Raw genomic sequence first — 19,704 nt, forward strand, 5'->3', positions numbered from 1 at the left:
GTTATTATTATATTATCCTTATTATCATTTTTACTACCATAATCATCATTATCATTGTCATTATTATTAATCTTATTATTATTATTATTATCATTATTATTAGTATTATTTTTATTAGTATCATTAGGATTATCATTATCATCATCATTTTTATCATTTTTATCCTCATAATTTTCATCTTTATCATTATAGGAATTATTATCCTCGATATAGTCATTGTTATAGTCATACTTTATATAATCACTATTGTCATTATCTTTACAATTTTTCTCTATATCATTATCGTGAGTATTTTTATCTACATTATTAATGTCATCATACACATCGTTTTGATAATCATTGTAATTAACATTAATTTTATCATCATCATTATCGTCATTATTACTCGTATTTTGATGATTATTATTATTATTATTATCTTTCTTATTATTATCATTATTATTATTGTTATCTTTATTATTACCATCATCATCATAATCATAAACATCGTTGTTATTATTATTATTATCATTATCATTATCGTTAACATCATTATCATTATTATTATAATTATTATTATTATTTTTTCAATTATCATCATGGTTATCGTTAACATCATTAATGTCACTATTAATATTATCTATAACATTATCATAGTCATCAGTATAATTATTATTACTATTCTAAACATAATTATCATAATCTTTATTATGATCATTTATATCTTTAATATCTTCACCATTGATATTACTATTGTTGTTATTAAAATTATTTTTATCATTATTATTAATATTATCAACATTATTCTCATCATTTTCCTAATCATTTTAACTATTATTATTATCATAGTCGTCATTATCATCTTTATTATCAACGTTATTATGATCATCATCACTATTATTATTATGATTATGGTTATCATTATCATCAATATAATATTTATAGTAATGATTAACACAATCATTATCATTATTATTATTATTATTGTTATATTTATTATAATCATCATTATTATTATCATTTTTATCATCGTTATTTTTATAATAATTATCATCAACATTGTTATTATCATCATTATTATCATTATCAATATTATTATAATCATTCTTACGATTATTATCATTCTAATCGTTTTTATTAACACTATTATAATTATTTTAACCATCATCAACATAGTCATTATCATCATTATTTATTTTTTTATTTATATCTTTATCGTCATTATTTGTATCATAATCACCATAATCATCATCATCATGATTATTTTTCCCTTTATCATTATTATTATTACTATCATCACCCTCATAATAATTATTATTACATTCTCATGGTTATCATTATTGTTATTTTTATATTATCATCACAATTTTTACCGACATTATAAACATAACCATTTTTATCATGATCAACATCGTAATCAGTATTGTTATTAACAACAATATAATCGTCCTTTTTATCATCATTAGTATTACTATGATCATTATTATTATTATTATTATTATTATAAATATAATTATTATTATTATTGCGGCTATCATAATTATTATGATTATTATTATTATTATTATCATCTTTATTAATATAATTATTATCATTATGATAAGTATTATCATCATTATCATCCATATTTTTAACGCCGTTATCGTCTTATCATTATTATCATCTGTTTTATTATCATTATGATTACTATCATTATTATCCCTGATATTATCCTTATAATCATTACAACTATCATCATTATCATCATCATTATTACTATCATCATCATTATCACCTTGATCATAATCATAATCAACAGCATTATCATTATCATCGTCATCATTATCATAATCATTATAATTATTAGGATTATTATCATCATTATTATTTCTATCATTTTATTCATTATCAGCATTATCATTATTATTATCATTATTATCATTATCGTCATCATCATTATTATTATTATCATTATTATTATTTGTTTCTAATTTTTAACATCATTGTTGTTATTATCATAATCATGATGATTAGTATTATTACTATCATTATTATTATCATTATGATTACTAACATCACTATCGTCAATATCATTATGATCATTGTTATTATCATCTTTATTTCCATTATTTTATTATCATCATTATTATTATTATTCTCAGCATCATCGTTATTATAATCATTATTAGTAACATCAGCATCGTCATTATAGCAATCATTTTGATCATTATCATTACTATTATAATGATTATTCTTAGTAATATTATTATAATTATTAGTATTATCTATATCTGTAACATTATAATTTTTGTTATTATCATCACTATTACCTTCATTGTCATTATTATCATTATTATCATTAAAATCATTTTTATCATAATCATTACTAGTACTAACAGTATATTTATCATTATTATTATCATAGCTATCATTACGTAATCTTTATAACATGCATTATTATCGTTATTATCAACGTCATTGTTATTATTATCGTAATTATCATTTTCATCATCATTATAACTATTATTATTATCATCTACGTTATTATTGTATTTAGTTATATTATAAATATCGTTATCATCATTATTCACATTATCATTATCACTACCATCATTATTTTAATCGTCTTTATTATCATTATTATCGTCATTATTTTCATCATTATCATAATCCACGTTATCATCATCATTATCATCAACAATTTTATCATTGTCATTAACATTGTTTTTATCGTCATAATCATCATTATTATTTTGGTCATTATAATTGATTTCATAATTACTATTATCATCATTATTATCATTATTAGCGGTATAACCAGCTTTATGATGGTCGTTATTATTTTAATCACTATCATCATCTACATCATTATCATTATTTTGATTATTATTATTATTAAGATGGATATTATTATTATTATTATCTTCATTATTATAATTATTATTGTTATTTTTATCCTCATCATCATCATTATTATCAAGACAATTATCATTATAATCTTTATTATATTTATTTAAAAATTATTATCACCATAATTCTTATAATTATTATTATTCTTTCTTTAACTAATACCATTATTATGATAATCATTACTTTTATTGTCATTATCATTTATATCATCCTTATCATCATTTTAATCATTATTATCATTATTATTATTATCATTATTATTGTCGTCATTTTCATCATTATCCTGATTATCATTTTCATCACTATTATAGTTTATGTAATTATTATCAACAATATTATTATCATTATCATCGTCAATTTTAGTATCATCATCATTATCTTTTGTATTCATAACATCATTAGTATCTGTATCATTATTATTAATATTAATATCACTATAATCATTATTATCATAATCATCATCTTATAATTATTATCAGGATCAGAATCATTATCATAAATATTATCTTTATTACCATTATAGTCCTTATTATAAAATTTTTATCATCATTCTTATCATTATCATCGTTATTATCAACATCATAATAACTATCATCATTATCGTTTTTATTTTTATCCTTTTTAGTATCATCATTATGATTATTATTATTATCATCATTATTATAATTATTCACATTGTTATTGTTATTTTTAACATAATTATTATCATAATGATCATTATTTACAAAACTTTTTTCATCTCTATTATTATTATCGTCATCCTTACTACTATCACAGTTATCATTATCATCACCATTATCATTATCATCATCATTATCTTCGTCATCATCATCCGTATCGTCATTATGATCAACATCATCATTATAACTATTATCAACATATTGTATAACGGTTATTATTATCATCAACATCATATATATTATTATCAGCATTATTCTTATTTTTGTCGTTATCATAATTGTTATTATCATCATCATTATTTTTATAATTACCATCACTATCGTTATTATTATTCTGTTCCTCATTATTAACATGACTACTATTATCATTATTATTACTATAATCTTTATTTTTATTATTATTATTATAATTTTTGTTATTACTATTATTATTATATTTATCATTATTGATGTTATTATTAGTTTCATGAATATTGTCAATATCATCATTATTTCCATTTTTAGCATTATCATTGTGATAGTTAAAATCATCATCATTATTATCATTGTCATGATCATTATCATGATAATGATTATCATCTTAATCTTTAACATCATCATTATCATCATGTTTATCATTATCATCATTATTATCATTATCATTTTCATTGTTATTATTAGCAACATCGTTATTATTTTAAGTAACATTAATATTATCACAAAGATCTTTATTATTACTATCCTTAATATAATTATCACCATCATAGTCATCACTATTATCAGCCTTCCTTTTATCAATATCATCATCATTGTCATTATTATCATTATGATCGTTATCATTATTATCATTATCATTATTATTGTCATTATCATCGTCTGTACAATCACTATTACCATGATATTTTTGTGTTATATACATTATTATTAATATTATTATTATCAGTATTATTCTTAATATTATTATTATTACTATTTATAATATCATGATCTTTATCATTATTATCAAAATATTTGTTATCACCATCGTAGTCCTTATTGTGACAATCCTTTTATAATTATTATCATTATCATCATTATCAACAACATTATTATTATCTTTATCTTCAGTATTATCATTATTATAATTTTTATTCTTACTATTATCATCATCGTTATTATCATCATTATCATTGATATCCACATCATTATCATTATCATCATCATTTTCATTATCATTTACATCATTATTGTGATATTTAACAGTATTATCATTGTTTTTATCGGTATAAACATTATTTTTTTCATAATCATTATTATTATCGACTTCATCATTAACATTATCATAAACTTGATGATTATCATCATTATCATTATAATTATTATTATCATAATTATTATAGTTATTATTACAATTATTATTACTATTTCCTGTCGTCATTAGAATTATTATTATTATTATTATAAACCTTAACGTTATCATTTTTATGATTATATTTATAATCATCAGTATTATCAAAATTATTATCATCAAAATTATCATCATCTTAACTATCATTACTATCACAATCATGATAATAATCACTATCACAATTATTATTATTATTATTATTATCATCATGATTAACATTATCATTATTATTATTATTATCATCATTACCATCATCCAGATCATTCAAATGTCATTATCATCAACATTAACACTAACATTACTATAATCATAATTATTTTCATCATCATCATCATCATTTTCATCCTCATTATCATCATCATTATTATCATAATTATTATTGTCATTATTATATCTATTGTAATTGTCATTATTATAATTATTATTATCATTATTATTATTATCATTAAAGTCATTATCATTTTTATTATTATTATTATTGTCCTTATTAAAATTATTTTTATCATTATTATCAATATTATTAATATCATTTTCATCATAATTATAATTATCTTAACTATTATCACTATCATAGTCATCATTATCATCTTTATCATCATCATTCTCATCATCATCATAATTATCATTAATACTATTATTATTATTATTATCATTATCATCGATATTTTATTCATTGTTACGATAAACACTATTATTATCATTATCGTTATTATAATTATTATTATGATAGTCATCATTATTATAATCATTCTCATCATAGCTATTTTCATGATAATTATTATCAACATCATTATTATCATGATTATCACCATCATTATTATTATTATAATCATTTTTACGACCATTACCATTTAAAACGTTTTTAATAACACTATTATTATTATTATTTTCACTATTATCAGCATTAATATTATTATCATTATCATTTGTCTTATTATTATTATTATTGTCATGATCATCATTATCATAATTATTATAATTTTTATTATTATTATTAATATGATTATCATTATTATTATTATTGATCCTATCATCATCTTCATTAATTTTATTGTTATCATCATTAACATCATTATTGTTATTCTTAACTTTATTATCAGTCTAATCCTTATTATTAATATAATCATTATCATTATCATCATCAACATCGTTAAAATAATTATTACTATTATTATCAACATCATTATTATTATCAACATCGTTATCATGATTATAATCATCATTATTATCAGCATTATGATCTTTGACATCTTTATGTTTACAGTCCTCATCACCATCAAAGATATCATTATAACATCCTTATTATCACGATTATTATAATGATCATTATTATCATCTTTATTATTTAAATCATTATCATTATCTTAGTATTATCATCATAATCATTATTATCCATATTTTTAACACCATTATCGTCTTATTATTATTATTTTTATCTGTTTTATTATTATTATAAGAATGATCATTATTATCCCTATCATTATCATTATTATCATTACAACAGCATCATCATTATTATCATCAACAACATTATCATCGTCATCATTATTATCATAATCATTATTATAATATCATAATTATCATTATTTTTTTAATTATTAACATTGTTTTTGTTATTATTATAATCATTGTAATTAGTATTATTACTATTATTATTATTGTCATTATTGTTAGTAACATAACTATTGTAAAAATCATTATCATCATTAGCATTATCACCACTATCCTTTTTATTTAATCATTATTATTATCATCATTATTCTTATTATCATCGTCATTATAATTGTTATTAGTAACATCAGCATCGTCATTATTACAATTATTTTTATCAGTATTATTACAACTATTATGATTATCCTTATTAGTATTATTATTATTATGAGTATTATCCATGTATTTATTGTTATTATCATCAACACTATTACCTTTATCGTCATCATTATAATTTTTATCACTATAATCATTTTTATTATTATCATTACTAGTGCCAACATTATGATTATCATTTTTTTTATTATCATCTTTATTATCGTTATAATCTTTATCATATGCATCATTATCGTTATTATCAACGTCATTATCATCATTTTCGTTATTATCATTATCATTATCATTATTATCATTATTATTATCATTTACATTATTATGGTATTTAGTAATATTATTTATATCATTATTATCACTATCTACATTATCATTAACATTACCATCATTATTATAATCGTCTTTATCATTATGATTATTGTCATTATTTTCATTATTATCATACTCCACGTTATCGTCATCATTATCATCAACAATTTTATCATCGTCACTTACATCGTTTTTATCATGATGATCATTTTTACTATCATCTTTATTATTTTAAGTATCATTATTATTATAATCTTTATTATTATTATCATTATCATTATTAGTAACATGTTACTTATTAACATCATTATCGTAATTATTATTATCATTATAATCATCATCATTATCATTATTGTCTATTTTACCATTATGATCTTAATCATTATTATTATTGAAATTATTATCACCATTATAGTTATTATTACTATAATTGTTTTATTATTATTATTAATATCATAATAAATAGCATTATGATCATTTTTACTATAGTTATAATCATTATTATTATCGTCATTATAATTTTAATTATCATCATTATTATCAACATTATTTTTCTCATTATTAAAATCACTATAATTATTCTGTCTATTAACATTATTATTATCATCTTATTTTTTATTATTTTTGTTATCATTATTATCATCATCACTATTACGATTATTATCGTTACGATTATCATTATCATAAACATCATTATCTTTAACATAAGCACCAGCATCACCATCATTATTTTCTTCACCATTATAATTATTATTTACTATCAATATTTTTTTCCTGATAATCCTTATCATTATTACCATCCTTTCTATTATAACCATTTTCCATTATTATTATTATCAACATCATTATCATAATCTTTAACATCATCATCGTCAATATCATCATGATTAACATCATCATTAACATCATCATTGTATAAATAATGATAAGTTTTATTATTATTTATATGATTTTTATTATTATTTTGATTATTATCATGACGTATATAATTATTATTATTATTATTAAAATTATTATTACCATTATAGTCATTATTAATATCATTATTTTTTTTATCATTGTTATCATTATCATCATGATTTTCATTATCATCATCGATATCATTATCAATATAATTATTAACATAAGTTTTATCATTATCGTCTTTATTTTCATAATTATAATCATCATCATTGATATTATTACCATCGCTTTAATTGCCGTTGTCATTATCATCATCATTATTATTATTATATTCAACACCGTCATCATCATTATCATCATTATTATTATTATTATTATCATCATCATCATCATCATTATCATTATCATCAACATAATTATTATTGCTATTATTATTATCATCGTCATCATCATTATTTAAATCGATATTATCATTTATGTTACCATTAACACTATCATCATCATTATTATCATCTTTATCATCATAATTATTATTATTATTATTATTATCATTATTATTATTATCATTATCATGATCATTAACATTATAATGATTATTATTATCTTCTTCATCAATATCATCATTATAATCATGATTTTTATTATCATCTTTATTATTATCATTGTTACTATTATAGTCATCATTATTAAATCCTTATTATTATCATTATCATTATCATTATTATTTCTGTTATTATCACTTACAACATTATTATTAAAATTATGATTATAGCTTTAGTCAGCATCTGTATCGTTTTTGTCATCATTTTTATTTTTATTACTAACATTAATGTTATTATTATTATTACCATTATTATTTTTATTATTATTTTTATCAATATGATCATTATTATAAATATCATCATTATTTTTTTTCTTTTTATTATCATCATCATCTTTATAATTGTCATTAGATTCTTTATCAACATCAATATTTAAACTATCATCACCATTATAGTCATGATTATCATTATTCATCCTATTATCATTATCATCCACACCATTATAATAATTATTTTCATCATTATCATTATCATCGACATTATCGTGATTTTTATTATCAATATTATTAATATTATCATTATAATAATGATCCCTATCATTATTATTATTATTATCATTATCAACATTATTATCATTATTATTTTCATCATTATTATCGTCATCTTTACAATTAGTGTCAGCATTTTCGTTCTTATTACTAACATCATTGTTAAGTAGTTATTAATTTTTATCATTACTATTGTTATTGTCATTGTAATTTTTATTACCAATAATATTATTAATAGCATTATCGTTAATATCACCATTATCCTCGTTATCATTACTATTATCATAATCATCATAACTTTTATTATCAACTTTATTATCATTATTGATATTATTATTTTTATTATTATTAACATACTTGACGTCATGATCATCATTATTATTATACCATCATCATTATTTTATTATCGTTATTCTTATTTTTATCAGCAATATCATTATAATTACCATTATTATCATTATTATTCTACGTAGTTATTATCATCAACATTATGATTATTATTATCATCATTATTAACCTTATTATGATTAACATACTTATCGGCATCATTCTTATCATAATTAATTTCATGATTATTATCATCATCGGCATTATTATCATTATCATTTTTATTTTTATCATCATCATTATTGTCATTCTAATTATTAACATCATAATTTTCATTATTATCGTTATCAATATTATCATTATTATCTTCATGATTTTTATTATTATTATCATCATCATCATTATCATTATCATAGTCATTATAATAATTATTATTATCATCCTTTAAAATCAACACTATTATCGTCATCATTATCATCATTACTATTGTTATCATTATTATTTTTATCATAATTATTATCAATATCATTATGATCATTATTCTCATCGTTTTCTTCATTATTATCATCATCATTATCATTATATTTATGATTCATTTTATTATAAAATTATTCTCATCACAGTCATGATTATCATCATCTTTCCAATTATTTTTATCATAAATATCATTACTATCGTCATAATCATCATTTTTACAATTATTACTATCATTACCATTATCATTGTCATAAACATTATTATCGTTATAATAAAAATTATCAATATCATTATCATTATTATTGACATCATTTTTCTCATCATCAACATAGTCAGGATCATGATTAAAATCATTCAGATGATTATCAACATTATCATTATTATCATCATTAACATTATTATCGTGATCATCATCAATATGATCATCATCTTATCATTAACATAATTATTATGATCAACATCAATATAATCACCGTCATCATCATAATTATTTTTACTATTATCATCATTTTAAACATCATTGTTAGTAACATTATTATTATTCTCATAATTGCAACCATTATCATCATCATTATTAACATTTTTGTTATTTTAATAATAAACGTTATTATTGTTATCATCATCGTCTTCATAATCATCATCATTCTTATCATGATCATCATCGTCATCACCATCAATATTTTTTTTATTATTATTATTATTTTTAGTATAGTTATTATTATTACTATCGTTATTATTCTAATTGTTTTTATTATCATTAGTGTCATCACCATCATGATTGTCGATGTTCATATCTTCATCACCATTATCATCATCATTTAAATCATTAACATCACAATCGTTATTATCATCGTTATTATCATCATCATCATCATCATCTTTTTCATTCTTTAATATATACGTCATTATATTAATCCTTACTATTATCATAATCATTTTCAGCATCATCGTCAGTATGAGCATTATTATCATTATCATTAACATTATCATCAGCGTCATTATAACCATTTTTATCATCATTATCATCATCATTTCTATTATAATCATGATTATTATTTTTATCATCATTATCATGATTATAATCATCATGATTTATCACACTGTTATCATTATTATCATCATTATCATTATTATTTTTAATAATATTTTTTTCCATTATTTTTATTATTATCATTATTATCATTACCATCATCATTCTTATTTTAATTATTAACATCATTATAGTCATTTTTGTCGTCATTATAATCATCATTGTTATTATTATCATTCTTATTATTATTATAGTCACAACCCTTATAATTACTATTATAAACATTGTCATAATTATGATAATTAATTTAAATATCATCATCATCTTCACCATAATTATAACTTTCATCATCTTTATCATTGTTTGTATCATCACCAGCATCTTTAATATCATTATTATTATCATAATATTCATCTTCATCATCTCCATCATCATTACTATCATCATCATTATCATTATCATAATGATGATAGTTACTATTACAATCATCGCCATTATCGTCAACTTCATAATCTATGTAATCATTATCGTCATGATCACTATCATTTTAATCGTCATCTTAACTATCGTTATTATTATCATCATCAATATCATCATCATCCTTATCATTATCAACATCATCACCATCTCCATCATCACTTTCATTATTATTATTATCATCATTACATTATTATTATCATTATTATTATAATCACCGTCATGATCATCATCTTTATCATTATCGTAATAATCACTATCATGATCATTATAGTCATCATTATTATCTTTATTATTATTTTATTTATCATCATTATTATTACCATCGTTAATATTATCATAATCATTAGTAATATCCTCAATATTTTAATTATAATTATTATTATCATCATAGATATTATTATCATTATTACAATCAACATTATCACCATCTTTATCATTACCATCCTTATCATTATCATCATTACCATCATTATTATCATTTTTATTATCAGCATTATTATCATTATCATCAATATTTTTATTAAAATCATCGTCATAATTATCATCTCCGTTATTATCGTGATTATCATTATTTCGATTATTATCATCATCATCACTTTTAATAATATTTTTACAATTATTATCATTATTATCATGATCATTGTCATCTTTATTATCATTAACATCATAATCATTATCATCATGATCTTAATCTTTATCATTTAAGAATTATCATCACTATCATAGTCATCATTAACATTATTCTTTCTTTTATTATTATTATCATCTTAACCATTATCATTATCTTTATCATTATTATCATAATCATCGTCATTCTTATTATCATTATCATCGTTATGCTTATTCTCAATATTATTATTACCATTAATATTATCATTAACATTATTATTATCATCATCATCGTCGTCATTATTATCATTACTATCATCGTCATCATCATTATCAATATCATTATCATCATCAATATTATCATTATCATTATCATCATCATCATCGTCATTATTATTATGAACATCATCATCATCATCATTATTATTGTCATTCTCATTATAATTATTATCGTTATCATCATTATCAATATTATTATCTTCATCAATATTATCATTTTTTTTAATAACATTGTCATTACTATAATCCTTATTATTTATTATTATTATTATTATTATTATTATTATTATGCTTATTATTAGTATTACTGCTAACATTATCGTCTTTATTATATTTATTTTTTTTACTATTCTTATTACTATTTACACTGTCATTATTATTGTTATATTTTCTGTTATCATTATTATTATTATTATCATCATTTTTATAATTTTTACTATCATTTTTATAATCATTATTACTTTTTTTATCATCATTATTTTATATTATTATTATGAGTATTATTATCATTATTTCTATTATTATAATCGTATTTATAATCATCGTTATTATTATAAATATCATTATGAACATTACCATTATTTTTGTTATTACTATTATTATTTTTAGCATAAACACTGTTACCGTTATTACTATTATTTAAATTATCGTTATAGTCATTATTACTTCTACCTTCACCAGCATTATCATTTTTATTGTCATTGTAATTATTATCTTTATCGTCATTATTATCATCTTTTTTATTATTATCATCATTATCATGTGCGTAGATAATTATAAAAAGTAGATGATTAACATTTATTTTTTCTTACTACGAAACAATCAAAGTCATAATTGTTATGTACTTTACCGAATTTTCGCTTTAATGATATACGTAAAGTATGGTTATCATCTGCTTGACTAGTTAATTAGCAATTCGTCTTGTTGTTAGAATTTAATTACGAGTTTTTTTTATTACAGGCAAAAGATTTTTTGCAGTAACTTTTATTGGATCTATTGTATGGATAGCAGCGTATTCTTATTTAATGGTATGGTGGGCGAATGTTGCTGGAGATACCATTCAACTTCCTCCTGAAGTTATGGGATTAACGTTTCTTGCTGCTGGGACAAGTATTCCAGATCTTATAACAAGCGTAATAGTTGCGAGAAAAGGATTTGGTGATATGGCAGTTTCTAGTTCTGTTGGCAGTAATATTTTTGATGTCACTGTTGGGTAAGTAGAATATTGATATATATCTTGTTGTTAAAGTGGAACATATCAATGCAGTAAAGATTTTTATTTGGAGTATAGTATCGGATTTATCAGAATACGTAGGATAAATTCTTCAACCATGACAAGTCGATAGTGTCGTAAGATGTTAAACCATCTTTTTTTATTTAATTTATTTGAGTTAACTAGGCCGACAAGTATACTTAGCACGTTTTTGCTAATTGTCTTGCACACTGTAAGCAAAGTATTGTTCTGCACATCTTTGAACATTTATTATTTGTATAGCTAATTATTAAATAGTATTAACTAATGCTTACCAAATACATTACAAAATTATGTGAATTCCATGTACCAGCATTGATCTTGCCAAGGGCATGGAGTATGCAAAAATAGTTCTTAGAACTAATTACTTTTGTTTTATATATGTGGCATCTTGCTACAAGGAGTCTGATTTATTTTTATCGTATTTAAGATTTTTAATGGAATGTAATATTTCGCAACAGTAGTGACGAACCATCTGACATCATAAAGCTTGTCCTCACTACAGACTAAGCACTAGCTTATTGGGCACCTCTCACGGATTGTTATGGCAAAGTAATTGGCAAGAGTTGACGAGCAGTTGCATGCACTTTAACAGGTACTCTCCACAACCTATGATCGCTTATTATAGCTGCAGCCATGGATACATTAATCTTATTTTTTTACTCATTTTGTTTTCATGCAGAGGCATGTTGTCCTATAATTTTATGGCACTACACGGAAAAAAACTACATACAACACAGTTTTTGGCGCCACAGCTATGTGCATTTGCTTTCATGTCCGTCGTCTTATATGCTTTATTTATGGTGACATTAACGCTGCCTTCTTCTTGCTGACACTGAAAACGTATATGGCCTTTTAGATCAGCAGTTCCAATAGCTGCAAAACTTACATTTTCTTAATCAACTGCTACACCAACTTTTAGGGACAGGATACTCCTTGCAGCAGCCCTATTTCATAAAGCTATAAGGGTTAAGTAGCAGTAACCAGAATTGGAAGCCCCTATGTCATTGTATCTTCCATCCTTCTCAACGAAAACTCGGCAAAGTAAGAGTTAAACTGTGCAACTTGATAGAGAACAGACGTTGGCAGAGTAATAATAACAAAATCATCATCCAAATGTAAAAACTACTATCAAATATATAGAGCTACGTTGCTACTCGTCTAAACAAAGCTTAAAAAAGAGCAGTAGTTGCTGCAACACTTTGACCCGTTAAAGCAAGCCAAACGAGCTTTAACGGATCCAATGTGTTGTATGTAAGTATTTTTGAGCTGGTACAACGGTCGGGGGTAAGAATAGAAGATCTGGTTAATTCGATAAGAGAACATGAGAAATCTTAAAGTTGTATAGGAGGAAAGAGAAAGAGATAAATAAAAAGAGAGACTTACTCTGCTTGTAGTATTAGGTTAAAGCTAACAATATAATCGTAGAGAGAAAGAGAAAAAAAAAGAAGAGAGAGAAAGAATCTGCTCTGCCTATAGTATTAGATATGAGATTGCTTTTTCGAAGCCAAGATGCTTCTGAGATGGTATAACAAGTGGGGAAAACATGCAAAAGTAGTAGGGAGGGAAAAAAAGAGAGAGGTCTCCTGGTCTGTTGCACTGTACCTCTCTCGCAATCTCCTATGATCAGCACATATACCATAAATTTCGTTAAAATTAAAATGGGAAGAAGCTACGCTTCCGCGTAACAGTAGTTTGAGCTACAATTCATGTACTTCAAGGACTAAGTAATATATAGTGATAAGTGTAACACCCAGTCCCTACTCATTCGGCTTAGGATTCTAGGAAACTACTTTTCCATGTCCGTATTTAGAACTGTAGAACTACGACCTGATAGTAGCTATCATGTAATAAGCTGCTTCATGTGTAATAATATACTTACTTCACTATGATAAGTCTAGTACGCATTTTAAGCTTGTGTGCAACATTTTCACGCTTTGTAAAAATGATTCTAGTCAACAGTAAGAATGTAGCTTCAACGGTAGAACGTATAATCTATTATGCGTTGCACTACTCTTTCAACAGACACAGATGACGGGGTTACGGCTGCAGATATGCCTCAGAGTTTTTCATTACAGTGGTAGATTAATTTAATTTACACTGATAGTCATTACGCTAACTTTCTGAACGCTGCTTATGGATCCGTCAACAATACACGTATTCTAACTTGGGTTCTAACAACAAAAGCAGTGCCTTTTTATGATTATAACCACGATGACATTTGTATTGAATAAGAATCATCCTTGTGATCAAATTTTTAAGATCTTGCGACTGCGTGCATGCGAGCAACGGCTATCTAACGATAAGAGAAGTAAGTAAAGCCAAGAAAAACTATAAATTGTTAAAAAATTGTTAATGTGACCTTAGAAATTTATAGTTAATATTATTTATAAAAATTAATTACTCATGGCTTTACCCAAGTCATGATATTATTATATAAAACTTAACTTGGTTGTAAATTGAATTTATTTTTCTGATTTATATATTCCAACATTTTAAATTTTAATTAATAGAACAAAATTCTAGCCTTAATGAGTAAAATAAAAACAAAGAAAAAAAGTCAACATACAGCGTATGACAAAAACCTTGACAAGGACGTGAGATAAGGTGACGAATGAAATACGCTACAACTGAATTATACATAAAACAAAAATTCAAGCAGCAGGTCAACATCGAATTGGCATACAACACGTTAAAAGTACTTTATACATACCATTCGGTGAGACCTAATATTACAACGCCGAGTCAATGATTTAAAAGAAAAGTACGCTGTAAGTAAGAGCACATAAGGTTTGTGGGTCAACGGCTGGTTCCTGATGAGCGAAAAATAAATTTGTTTGTTTGTAGAACGAAACTACAAATTTTACCCTTCACTTAGAAGTTTGGATGTAACATCATTAGGTTACACATTGGCTGGAGATTTATTTTAATTGAACAAATATGAAACGGTACGGCTAAACAACCTAAAATTTTTGTAGATATTTCTTACGCTGTGACGAATATAAGTGAGACGTTTCAATTATATTTGTCCAGAACCTATGTGCAATAAACATCCTGAATTGGCATTTTTTAAACAAATTATACATGCATATTATGTATACGTATAATTCTTAATCCAAAAGCTTGATTTATTTCTTATTTAAATAATATCATTATTCAAATTTCGGTAAATTGATTGCTCAATAAACAAAAAATTTTATCTTTACTAACACTCTAGAGATAAATTGGAAAGAGTTTTAACTGATAGAGTAACATGGAGGAATAGATGGAAGTGGAGCAAATGGTAGTTGAAGTAGAGTAGGGGGGAGTTGAGGGGAGCTTGCTTAAATATAACTATACTAAATCACGTGAAAACGAGTGAATAACTATTTAAATTGATGGGAAGATGAGGGAGCATGTTGGAGAAGTGGGGGAAACTGTGACCCACTTTAGTCCATACAGCTGTATAGTGTAGGTCAATGTGTATATCTACAATTCTTACTAACACCTTACTAACGTACACGGGCCCTGACACCTACCCACACACCAGTATGTATACACATTATATTTTAAAATTTATTTCATTATTTATTCATAATCAGATTTAAAGTTTAAATATAAGTTAATATATATTTGTATAAATGTTAGTAGACATCACTTGTTTGTCACATATATGTTAAAAAGATCGAAAAAATATGTGCTTAACGTTTCTGTTATTTTGACTTATATTATTTTTAATTGAGACTCACAAATAAGCTACACTGACTTTATACATCCATAAACATTCACTTTTAATTATGGTGCCAATTGACTACTACTCTCACTTCAAAAAAGGATCTTTTAATCGAATATAAGAAGTAGTAGTGTATGGAGCATTGGACCTTCCACATTCCTATATGCTTTATAAATCGATATAAATGATAGTGTGTAGTAGATCTAATTTTGTTTAATTTAACATTAAAAATAATGCTTACAATAAGGATGGATAAAAAAATGTTTTAAATAGCTAAAATGACATTATGATTGCATAACTGACTTCTTTAGTTAAACCCCTTCAGTATAAAAATTTAAAAAAGAAACTCGATCTTGTCGTTTAGAATTATAAATTGATTTTTTTATTTTCCAATACGTTTGCAGGAAATGCTGCATACACAAACTAGTTGTTACGAGTTCCAATTAATTGTCAAAAGTTTTGATCCTAAAATAAATGCTGCTTAGAAAATTTTTAAGCTGCATTCAAAATAAAATAAAACTATAATGACTATTCTACAATTCACTTGAAAATGGCATACGTAGATTCATAAATCGTAAAAAAACTTTTTGATTTTCCGTATACATTGTTTATTTTTCTTATAGGATATTCGTAATCATTAAATACAAATTTTTTGATAACCACAACAACTGTAATACCTAGAAAACGGGAAAAAGCTGTATTTCTATCAACAATTTCTTAAAATAACAAAAAAAATTTAATCAACATCTCTAAGTTTTAAAGTTTGGCAAGGTCAAGAACATAGCTCTTTATTGCAAGAGGATTTCCTTCTGATTTTTTTGTTTGTATAAATTACCTTACAAATTTTCTTATGACTAACAAAATATTTTATGAAAAAATTATAATAATGATAATTTTGCAAAACAGAAAGAAACTTTTATCGGTCAATGAAATTGTTTTTCTATCATTGAATCAAGCAAAAGAGAAAAAAAAAATTTTAAAGACTTAAATTAGTACATTAACTTTGGTTAAAATTAAATATGTTATTGTCTTTTACATGCTCAACGGCATACACCAAATATAAATAAGAAACTCAAAAAGAGCAACTCATTGCAAGATTATTGTGTTAAAATTTGGATTGGCTGTTACCTTGGTAAATTAAAACCAATCAAGATCTACTTTTCTACAGTTGCTACGTAAGTACGTCGTGATTGCTGAGAATTATAATCTTGTTTATTTGCAATTTCCATAGTACATTTGATCGTTACCACCCAGGCTCTTATTTCTTTAATTAGTAACTATTAAAATTATAACTATTCTTCAATTTCAATCGTTTCACATAAATTTAATTTTAAATATCGCGTGCAGATCAAATTTTAAGCCTCATGCCTGATGGTACAGTCATCCACTCGCATGGTGGTGACTAGTAGACTATGATCACACTACCCTGTTACTTCTCTCTTCATATCTGCTCTCACTTTCTATTATTCACACTCCTCGCACAATAATCCATTGAACGAGGGAATCAAACGTACATCACACTGGTGGCTGACTTATCTCGCTCACAACACTCCACTGGCCAGCCACCCACTAATTCTAGCGACTACTCGGATCTCAGCAGAAGCAGTTATCTCATCATGCTCAGAGCCTCCAGCAAAACATCCTTATTGTTGTTTGATCTTGACAGCCAATTCAACACTCTCAAAGGTGACTCACGCCACCCTTCACTCCCCCTCGCTGTTCCAAGATTTCCACCCCAACAGGCTGGTTCAAAAACTTATTTTATCCTGAATTTTTTATAAATGATAGGATATATACATATATATATATATATGTAAAACCAATGAACTTTAAGAAACAATGATTACATACTGAAAAAGTGCTGAATAACTTGACTTTAACCTAGTACATAAAAAAAGGAAGTTCTTATTTCACCTTGGGACGGAGACATAATAAAAAATATAGCACCACTAGTTAGCTAAAGAAAAATACCAGAGGAATACACGTAATTGTATTTATAGGTTTTCATATTAATAACTAGGGTCATAAATAATTAGCAGAAATTACTTTGTAACGAGTTATTTTAAACAATAGTGTAAATGGTGTGAGGCATTTCAGGCTGTGAATTCTCAAAAGCGAGAGCAGTACTCCGTACACAAGTTATGATACAATTAATTTCTTATTGCGATAAAAAGTCCCTTAACTGCTAGAAAAACTTTATTACTGTAAAATAATTATTGAAAAGAAATTAAAGTCAAGTCTTAAGATTAAAAAGTAATAAAAGCAGCTCCTTTAGATTCAATAACAGTACAAGGGGATACCATTTCGAAAACTTCGTCATTGGAAATGATGCAAATTGTGAAGCATATAAAAGTCCATAACATTGAGTTAATAAAACAAAGTTTTTTTGTTTTCATCGGATGTTAAGTTATTAAAGTACTTTTGTTGTTATTCAACTTTTTTTGCGTTCTCTGTCTTTTTTCTTATTTACACGCTGAACAATAGTTTTTTTTTGTTTT

At 23.6% G+C, this 19,704-nt stretch overlaps 1 protein-coding gene across 2 annotated transcripts in view; it reads left to right on the top strand.

Annotated features, from left to right (window-relative positions):
* Positions 1-19,704, top strand: part of Nckx30C (solute carrier family 24 member Nckx30C) — a 440,887-nt gene that overhangs the window by 362,210 nt on the left and 58,973 nt on the right. For both annotated transcript variants that reach the window (XM_089595020.1, XM_089595021.1), the window contains exon 5: positions 13,203-13,455. In XM_089595020.1, coding sequence (XP_089451146.1) covers positions 13,203-13,455 — 253 coding nt within the window. The remainder of the gene's footprint in view (positions 1-13,202; positions 13,456-19,704) is intronic.

Source organism: Copidosoma floridanum, unplaced genomic scaffold (genome assembly GCF_036245765.1).
Source record: "Copidosoma floridanum isolate Cflo_tuat_1 unplaced genomic scaffold, Cflo_Japanese_pri ptg000024l, whole genome shotgun sequence".
NCBI classification, from domain to species: Eukaryota; Metazoa; Arthropoda; class Insecta; order Hymenoptera; family Encyrtidae; genus Copidosoma; species Copidosoma floridanum.